Source organism: Rutidosis leptorrhynchoides, chromosome 1, assembly GCF_046630445.1.
Source record: "Rutidosis leptorrhynchoides isolate AG116_Rl617_1_P2 chromosome 1, CSIRO_AGI_Rlap_v1, whole genome shotgun sequence".
Taxonomy (NCBI): domain Eukaryota; kingdom Viridiplantae; phylum Streptophyta; class Magnoliopsida; order Asterales; family Asteraceae; genus Rutidosis; species Rutidosis leptorrhynchoides.
The window spans coordinates 297,850,392-297,861,130 of NC_092333.1; the positions used below are offsets into that span (position 1 = coordinate 297,850,392).

The window sequence follows — 10,739 nt, forward strand, 5'->3', positions numbered from 1 at the left end:
TTAGTGACTATACAAAAAAAAAAAAAAAAAAAAAAAAAAAAAAAAAAAAAAAAAAAAAAACTTCATAAATCGTACTAACAAATAAATTTGTCAATAAAATTACCTTTTGTACATTCTAGTTGTATTTACATTATAGCAATCACCAGCGCCGATCAATGGACCGACAATGGTGTCATATGTTTGACTATCTGGAGTTGCTCCGTTCAACACCAGATCGTCATGCAATTCAATCACGTCAACTGGGCGGCAACTCTTCTTGCGAGCATTCGTCAAAATAATCGTATACGTTATCGAATCAGGAGTTACTCCTTGAGCCACCATCATCTTCATAAGTCCCTTTGCTTCTTCAATTGATCCAAATTTGCATAAAAAATTTATGAATAAATTGTATGTGACTCTGTTCACTAATCTCCCATTTTCTTGCATTTGCAAAAACAAATTCAACGCTTCTTTAACCTTCCAATTTGCACAATAACCGTTTAATAAACTGTTTAGAGTGATAACATCTACCAAACCCAACTTTTTTAACTCGTCTACCATAATCTTGGCTACATCAACCGAAACATTCTTACACAAACCATCTATGATGGAATTATAGATCTGTAAATTAGGTTTTTTGCCCATCTTGATCATATCATCATAAACCCGAACTGCATTTGATATACTCCCCTGTTTACAAAATGCATCAATTATAGTACCATATGTGACCGTATCCACACTAACCCCATTGTGAAACATATAATCTAGGACTTGTTTGACCTTTAAAGTTGATTCATTCTCACTATTAAATAGATAATACAAAAGGGTATTTTCCAAGAAACCGTCTTTATCTCCAAGATTCTTCCCAACAAGCCACTTATGGTAACGAAAAGCTTCGTTTATGTACCCATTTCTTGATAGCCCTTTAACCAATATTGAATTAGTGAATTTATCAAAGGGAGTATTCGTTTTAATCATATATGAAAGTAGAGTTGAAGCGCTGGTAACATCTCCTTCAAAGAAAAGCCAATGAATTAACGAATTGTAAACAACAACGTTAGGAGCTAAACCAATATCTATCATATCAGAACACAACTTAAATGCTTCATTACATCTCCCTTCTCTTAAGTACCCATCAACCAAAGTTGCATACGTTCTTACATTCGATTCGATCCCCAATTTCGACATTTCATCCCTAACGCTTTCCGCATTTTTCATATCTCCTAACTTGCAAAACCCATTAATAAGACAATTAAAAGTAACTATATTAGGCATCACAAACCCTTTTGACATAATTTCCATATTCCTAAATAATTTCAACCCCAAACCAACATCACCAATTTTACAAGTACCGTCAATAATCATGTTGAAAGTAACCACATTGGGATATATTCCTCTTTTTAACATTAGGTAAAACACGCTAATCGCTTCATATAAACACATTTCTTTACAAAGGGCATGTACAACCAAATTCATTGTATATACATTCTCTACATAACCATAAGAAATCATTTCTTCATACTTTTTCCAAAAACAATTGATCTCATTTGACTTTATAAGATGACCCAGAAAGTTATTCCAAGCGTTAATCGAAACACCAAACTCTCTATCCGTCATTAACTTCATAATCACTTCATAAGCACAATTAGTGTCACCTAACAAAGTACAAGCCCTAACCAATGTATCAAAAACATTAGGGCACGAAATTTCAGTAGTTTCAGCATCATAAGTATTCCATAATCCTTCTAAAACATCTAGATGAGAATAACCCATTGTTTGCATCAACTTATTAATCAAAACTAGTCCATCATCATATCTTTTGCAATTAATCATTACATGTATCAACATACAATCACATTCCAGTGAGGGAGAATATTTCTTTTGTTCTTCAACCCTCTTATAAAACCCTAAAACTAACTCCGGTGACATTCGAAACTGCAAAACAACACGATTTACTAATGATTTTGTGAGATTTGAAGACAATATTTGGTCTAAAGATTTCCACTTTCTTTGCCTTAAATTGATACAAATTGAATTAAAGACAATATCTTCAGGATCCGGGTGTTTAAAATGCTTACCCAAATGAAGGCTTCGTGCAAAAAGATGACTTCTTTTGGTGGAGATTAGCTTCAGAAACATAGAATCAGAAAAAAACCAAATCAGGTTTTTATTTGGGGATTGACGAAAAACAGAGGAAATTTTTCAAAGATGTTTGTGAAACGAATTAGAAGGGTTTTAGCTGTTGCTAAACCTCGAGTGAGGGGAAATGTCTCAACTATTTTGTGAGACCTATTTTATTGCGAGTACTTTAATACCTACACAAAATTAGCTAAAGACTTTTTTTTAAGTCTTCTCAGTTGGTCGTTATATCCCTAAATCGTTAATAGCGTCCCTCGATTTTTAATTTGACAATTCGCGTCTCTTAATTATTTTAATTTTACAATTCGAGTCTCTCCGTCAACTTGCCATCCAAATCGAACGAGTCTCATCATGTGAGTTGCATGAGAGGGTAAAATAGTCTTTTTACTCTGTTGTTCACTAAAAACGAAGGACCACCGGCGCAAAAAATCAAAAAATCTTATATTTTACATATTTTTTATTTATATGTTTTCTAGATTTAAGAGCCCGTGCGTTGCACGACTGCTCTAAAAAATAGCATTCGAAGAGGTTGGTATTGAGATTGAGTAGTTGTAGTATAAAATTATAATTAAGAAACCCTTATACATTGATAACATTTGTACTGAAAGTAAATGTATTTTAACGATTAGTATTGTAAACGTTAATAATCAATACAATTGCAATGTAGCTTCCGATTGTTCATAGTCAATTATATTATCTTCAAGTTGTGATCGCGCTAAGTTTACCAGATAATGCAAAGCAAATACAAACCAAATTCATTCTTCATCTACATTAACAAATAACATGTGTTGAAACGATGCAATAATATAACTGATAATATGTAGGCAACAACGTTATATCTTTCTGATCATATACATACTTATGTATATGTATATACATAATGCGAAAGCCTATTCCTGGGTAGTTAAGTCTAAACCAATGATGTCTTCGACGGGAGCATCCTTGTTTTGACTTATAACTTCTAATTTTGGAATAGGGATAACGCGGATTCCTTCCCTAGCCAATGCGACCATATCTTCTGCCTCTTCAATAGGGCAGATTAATTTCTCAATATACTCTGGCATTGGCTCCGGAAGAACAGCAATCTTGAAAGGACCCGTTCATATACATTATAAACGATTCACAATAGTTGATTACATTGCGAGGTATTTGACCTCTATATGATACATTTTACAAACATTGCATTCGTTTTTAAAAGACAAACTTTCTTTACATCGAAAATTGACAGGCATGCATACCATTTCATAATATCCACTATCCAACTATAAATTGATTTAACAATAATCTTTGATGAACTCAATAACTCGAATGCAACGTTCTTCGAAATATGCTATGAAAGACTCCAAGTAATATCTTTAAAATGAGCAAATGCACAGCGAAAGATTTCTTTAACACCTGAGAATAAACATGCTTTAAAGTGTCAACCAAAAGGTTGGTGAGTTCATTAGTTTATCATAATCATTTATTTCCATCATTTTAATAGACCACAAGAATTTCATTTCCAATTCTCATAAATATACATCCCATGCATAGAGACAAAAATAATCATTCATATGGTGAACACCTGGTAACCGACATTAACTAGATACATATAAGAATATCCCCTATCATTCCGGGATCCTCCTTCGGACATGATATAAATTTCGAAGTACTAAAGCATCCGGTACTTTGGATGGGGTTTGTTAGGCCCAATAGATCTATCTTTAGGATTCGCGTCAATTAGGGTGTCTGTTCCCTAATTCTTAGATTACCAGACTTTAATAAAAAGGGGCATATTCGATTTCGATAATTCAACCATAGAATGTAGTTTCAATTACTTGTGTCTATTTCGTCAAACATTTATAAAAGCGCATGTATTCTCAGTCCCAAAAATATAAAGGGTAAAAAGGCAAATGAAACTCACCATACTGTATTTCGTAGTAAAAATACATATAACGTCATTGAACAAGTGCAAGGTTGGCCTCGGATTCACGAACCTAAATTAATTATATATATTTATGCATTGGTCGATATTTGTCTAACAAATTAGGTCAAGTCATAGTGTACCACAATCCTAATGCTCGAGACTAATATGCAAAAAGTCAACAAAAGTAAATTTGACTCAAAATAATTTCCAAAAATCTATACATGATTAATATATAGTTTAAATATCATCGTTTTATATTTTTAAATATTTTTAAAAGATTTATTAGAGTAAATAATATAATTTATGTATTAATAAATAAAATTTTATATTAAATTTATATAATAAAATATACTTTTATATATATTAAGTAATAAAATTTATAAGGTTAATTTAATATCGTAAAGATAATATGATAGGTATTATTAAAGTAAGTTATTACACGTAGTAAAATATGTTTGTATCACATATTTATTTGATAAAATAATATCTATAATGATAGTAAGTAAAAGTTGTATTATTTTGTAATAATAATTATTATTATTATAAAAATATCAATATTTATAATTACTAAGATGACATTATAATAAAACGATAATTCTAATTATGATAACTTTAATATTTACGATAATTTTTAATATTATATTTAAAATAATAATTCTATTTAAAATAATAATAATAATGATATTTTATAGTAACAATGACATTTCTATTAAAATGATAATTTTTGTTAAAATGATAGTTTTAATACTAACGATACTTTTAATAATAATAGTAATGATAAAAATAATAAGAACGATAATTTTATCTAAAACAATATCTTATAATATTTTAATTTCATCATGATACTCTTACTCATTATTTCCTAATCGTTTCGTTTAATAGCTTTTAATCATCTTTTATATCGTGTTCATAATAATGATAATAATAGTAATCAAAATAATTAGGTGTTACAAATATTTGTTTTAATTACACTAATATTAATAATGATAGTTACTATAACATTATTAACGATAATACTAATAATTATCTTAATGATAATATAGTAATAGTAATAATAATAATAACAATAACAATAACCATTTTTAAATAATGATATATATATATATATATATATATATATATATATATATATATATATATATATATATATATATATATATATATATATATTAATAATGATAATAATAATAATAATACTAATAATAATAATAATAATAATAATAATAATAATAATAATAATAATAATAATAATAATAATTGGATAATAATAATAATACTAATTATAACTTTAACGATAATAACGATAATAATAATAAAAAAAATAACAATTTTTAATGATAAATCCCTTTTATTGATAAAGATAATAATAATGATAATAATAAGATAAACTAGAACGACGATAAAAACTACGATAATAATAATCATTTTTAATAAAAATATCAAAAATTCAATTGATTATAACTTCTAATCCGTTCATCGAAACCATTCGATATCTAAAGGAAAAGTTCTTAATTTTTCGCTAGCTTTCCAAGGACATGCATATCTTATACCTTATCTCAACCGCAAGTGTAACTAATTCAAGATTCAACCTAACCTGTCTAAGGGCAATATCAAAAGTACAAGCATGCATAATCCTAAATACTCGAGCACTAGTCAGGGATACACTATTAGTATGTAAAAGTTAAATTATGAGTACTCACGTATCAATATTGAGATTCAATATTGCAGGAAAGGTACGTAGATGCAACGGAAATGATAAACACTATATTGACCTCACGAGCATACCCATGAACCATACTCAATCACCTCCATAGCTATAACCCATAATTTCCTTAATCCTATCCTACTCGAAAAACAATTTTGAAATCACTCGGACAGCACTCCGTCGTAATATTTTATGTATACTAATAATATCTTGAAATAATACGGAGTAAATATATATATGTAAATCGATTGAGAGAGTTTAGAGAAAAATATTTTCAAGTTTCTATGAAATAATGAAACCTATTGAATTCTATTTATAATAGATTTTTGAATTATTAAAGTGAATTATTAAAGTATGAATTATTAAAGTGAATTATTAAAGTATGAATTATTAAAGTGAATTATTAAAGTATGAATTATTAAAGTATGAATTATTAAAGTGAATTATTAAAGTATGAATTATTAAAGTGAATTATTAAAGTTAAAGTAAAGTAAAAATAATGTAAAGATAAAGTTTAAGTATAGTAAAAGTATAAAACTATGTACGTATAATACGCGTATAAATATATATAATATTAATTTAAATCGTTATATATATTTAATAAAATAAAATATAAATATCGTTATCTTTATCATACTAGTTAAGTAATGAGTTGTCAAAAGTGGTTCTCGATATTTATAAAAGTTATATACGTTTTAATAATAAAGTTCTTTTTAAACTGAAAACGTTTTTGTACGTTTGAAACTAAATAGATCAATCGAGTCTTTATGAGATTCAATCTTCCACTATCCTTTGTCTAGTTCTCAATGATTGACAATTTGTTCTTATTTATAAATCACTTTACCATTTTCTGAATATCGTTAAAATGGAAAGATTTCTCAAATCAACGTGGGCCTTTCAACAGAGACTTGTAATCATAATTCAATATATCTGATAATTCAACCATTTGATCTTATCTTCTAATTCCATTGATAAACATTTTGAAACAGATACAATCATATAAAGTATTTAATCTAATATTTTGTTTACGTTTCAAGTTATAATATATATACACATATACATATATAATCATATTCGTTTAATGGTTCGTGAATCGTTGGAACTTGGTCGAGGTTGAATGAATGTATGAACATAGTTTAAAATTCTTAAAATTTAACTTAACAAATATTGCTTATCGTGTCGGAAACATATAAAGATTAAAGTTTAAATTTGGTTGGAAATTTCCGGGTTGTCACAGTACCTACCTGTTAAAGAAATTTCGTCCCGAAATTTGAGTGGAAAGGTCGTGAATGATAATAAGTATGTTTTCATGATGCATACGGGCTGAAAATTAGAGTTTTATCATCAGCGAATAATTTGGATAAACAATCCAATTATATGAAGAGTACGAATGAAGCTAATATAGAAGAGTGAAATGAGTAAGTGTAGATTCATCTTATCATTTGACGTAGATATGATTGATTCCCAGATTTCAAGGGATTTGAAGAAAATCTTCTTAATAAGATTTGACTCTCCGGTAATCAAGGGAATTAGGATCCGCTTTAAATGCGATCTTCCATTTTAATTGTTCTATCGGAGATTTTCTTATAAATTCACCTCCTTCGTTTCCTTACAACTCACACCTTCTGTTGATGCATTTTATGCAAGTCCCTAGACATATACCCACGTCCATTGCAGGTACAACAGTTTACAGGCCACCATGATTGCTCAATATTATCCTATCCTTGTTTGTATGTAGTTACAGGAACGAGATTTAGATGTTTGACTATGTTAGACTTAGTCAGACGTACGAGTGAAGCCTCACTAGTACGGCTGACAGGCTCATACGCACGGTTGATGCTGAGCTAAGTCACTATTATAACCTAAATGAGAAGACACGAGTGAATGATCACCCGTACGGCTGATGAAGCCAACTCGTACGTGTGATGAATGAATCGTATGGGTGAGTCAATAGCAGGGGTATATAAAGTCTTATGTTCTTCATTTTAGGTTAAGCCTCTCATTTGTTACACACACTCAGATCTAGTGAGCTCCTCCGATTCTCTCTCAGTCCAAATCACCCAAGTGGTGAATAATAGCTCTAGGTGTTGATCTAATTACACTTGATTTAGTTGTGGTTTGACTAAATTAACCAAAAAAAAAAAACTTAACTTATTCACTAGAGGGTTTGATTCACTTATTCCGCCATTTGTGTGAGTTAAATCTGTTGATTTCTAAGTTCCTAGTCATGTTTCATCAACTTCTATTCTTTCCCCCTCAACTCATATTTTAAAGTATTCATCAATATGCTCCATCCAGTTCTGATTCTCGATATACTTCTAACTTTCATATCGGTCATTCTTCTTTTTCATCTACCGCCGAAAGAATCTATTTACTTTTACTATACTCTTGGGTTTATAGTGTTTCTAGTTCTCCCGTGTCTTTATATTGCTATATGCATCGATATATATGATTTATAATTTCTGGTTTGTCGTTGGGATTTATATGTTCCCTTATATTTCAAAGTCTCTGCTTCTGTCTTCTATAATCATTATCATTCACAGTTAATGCTCTCTTTTATTTGCTGCAATTTATACTCCAATTTCTATTTTGGAATTTTGTCCTTTCGTTTCTTCTTCTTGCGATTAAGCACCGCTTGTAATGGTCCAGAATTCACAGATATGAATTTCGGAATGAACATTGTTAATGTTCTAGGAAGGAAATTGTGATGGCACGATCTTGACTTGTCAAATTACTAGAATACCTTGGAAAAGGCCGAATCATCAAGAAATATTTTCTTGATATTTTAGAGGTTAAATAGAATACAAGAGTCGTATAACATGGCACATGATGATGTTATGATCTGTGAATCATCACGTTCCATTTAGAAACTCAGCATGACTTACTGTAATATAATCACATTGATCAAGTGTCATTATATTATACTAATTCATGCTTCAGTTCCCAACACTACTTCAAAATATTCCTATTTTAAACTTGAATGTTTCAGAATTTAGAAGCTAAAATAGTTTCTTTTATGATGTAATACAGATAGCGCGAAGAGGTAAATGATTTCAAATAAGAAAAATTAAGAAAATATCTTTAGAAATATGGAGGATATTTATAATGAAAGATATGATGATATTTTAAAATTTCTAATATCAGAGGATGATGGAGAATATTGTCCGCAGGGGTTTAGAGTCAAGAGCAAGGTATTCGTTAATGACTTCAGCAGGTACTGAATCATTTGGATCCTTTGAAGTCAGGTTCAGTCTTTGTAATTTGTCCACAGCCTCCTTCATACTTTGCTCAATCCGTTTTCCAGTTCCAAAACTTCTCTTTTTCTGCGCTTTGCCAGAACACTTCATCATTATCATCCAGCTTTTACCGTTTAAAGTCGTTTATAGTTTTTGCTGCTTCATCAGCATTTTTTCCATTTTCGGAGAACCAATTCGTAGTTCGGAGTGTTTTTCAGAAATTTCACATTCAAATTAAGTCCAGAAGATAGACGTTATATATACACATATAATTGTTAGCATAGACATGCTGCGAGATTTCAAAATACTGATTGCTAATTCCCAATGATTCGTATGGCAATTCTCATTACAAGATGCGAATGAGTAAATGATGGAGTTTCAATGAATAATTATAATGACTTTTTGGAGAGGCTAAAGTCAAAGGGTAATGAAGTTGTTGGTACATCTGCTAATAATGTGGTGGAATGTAAAAGGTTCCCTGGTAACGATGGTGTATATCTCAAGGTTATAATAAGGTTAGAATGACTGAAAAGTCGAAGTTGACTTGATGGAGCTGTGACAAAACTGGCTACTTTGAATAGGAGTCGCAAAGTTATTTTTGCTAATAAATGCCAAAGAATCTGACGCGGATACGTTGTTTAAACTTTTACTTTGGTTTCAAGAGTTTTTCGGGTACATAACTGTGGGTAACATGTGGTTGGATCATTATCTCGATTGCTCATCATTCGAAGTGTCTTCAGAAATTTTCGAAGGGTTTGAACACAGATTGTAATCGTTAACATACATTTGATGTTCTAACACAGTTTTAAAGTCAAAATATAGCTTGTGAAAGATGTAAGGATCTAAGAGTGATGATTTTGGTCATATCTCAAGTTGAATTTTGAGATTTCAAAATCAGAATATGTAATTAAATTTTGAATGAGTATGGTTGTTTTGATTTCTATAAAAGAATGTATATTGTTGTGAAAGTAGGGAGTATAATGGATGATTTGCTGAATCAGATTCGAAGAATGTAACATATTAATTGTGAATTTATATATCTCTCGGGTATTACCTACCCGTTAAAAAAAAAATTCACAATTAATATTTTGTACAAAAGAATTTTATTACAGTCTTTATGAAAATATATATATGTATATTTTCTTCAGATGTAATATAGATTTAATGAGTTAATGTTAAATTAAACTCATTTGATTTACGGTTGAAACTAGAATTGAATAATCCCTAAAGGCTTTAAAAAGTACATAACTTTTACGCAGTATTTCTTTAATGACATTGGAATTATGAATCAATACTTCGTTATTTGTTGATGTATGATGTTCGGTTCGTGGAATTCTTGTGAATTTCGCAAAGTATGAATGATGTTATTTGAAAAGTTTCGAGTACATCGATGATGAAAGTGTAAAATCAAACATATATTTGAATAATACACTTGATTTATTATGAGATGGAATTTATTGAATTAAAACAGAGATTGTAGTTAACGATGGTTAAGTTATTAAGGAAGGACGTACATCTTAGCATATTAGTAATATGAATTTAATCGAGTAGTATCTACCCTTATTTAATTCATACATAATAGCTTAGTACGAATGATTTATTTTGATCTCAAAATTTGTATATATGTAATATACATATAATTTCTTCAGAGAAAATGAGTTAATACTTCATAACTCGTTGATACAATATACGCGTTATTGATTCGTAATGATGTCCACGGTGATTCTCGAACTGACGGAGTTTGTGATGTTATAGGTGCTGCTGATTCTGATGA

The 10,739-nt window shown here is 29.6% G+C and overlaps 1 protein-coding gene across 1 annotated transcript; it reads right to left on the bottom strand.

Moving 5' to 3' along the window:
* On the bottom strand, nt 1-2,118 carry LOC139898705 (uncharacterized). The gene is made up of 2 exons (XM_071881467.1): nt 104-2,118; nt 1-7 (listed from the first exon to the last, which is right to left on the bottom strand). Exons 1-2 carry the CDS (start codon nt 2,116-2,118, stop codon nt 1-3), a joined length of 2,022 nt encoding a protein of 673 aa, XP_071737568.1.
* Nucleotides 2,119-10,739: the final 8,621 nt, after the last annotated feature.

Coding starts and splice junctions, on each gene's coding strand:
- LOC139898705 (XM_071881467.1), bottom strand. CDS start 2,118: ATGTTTCTGAAGCTAATCTCCACCAAAAGAAGTCATCTTTTTGCACGA.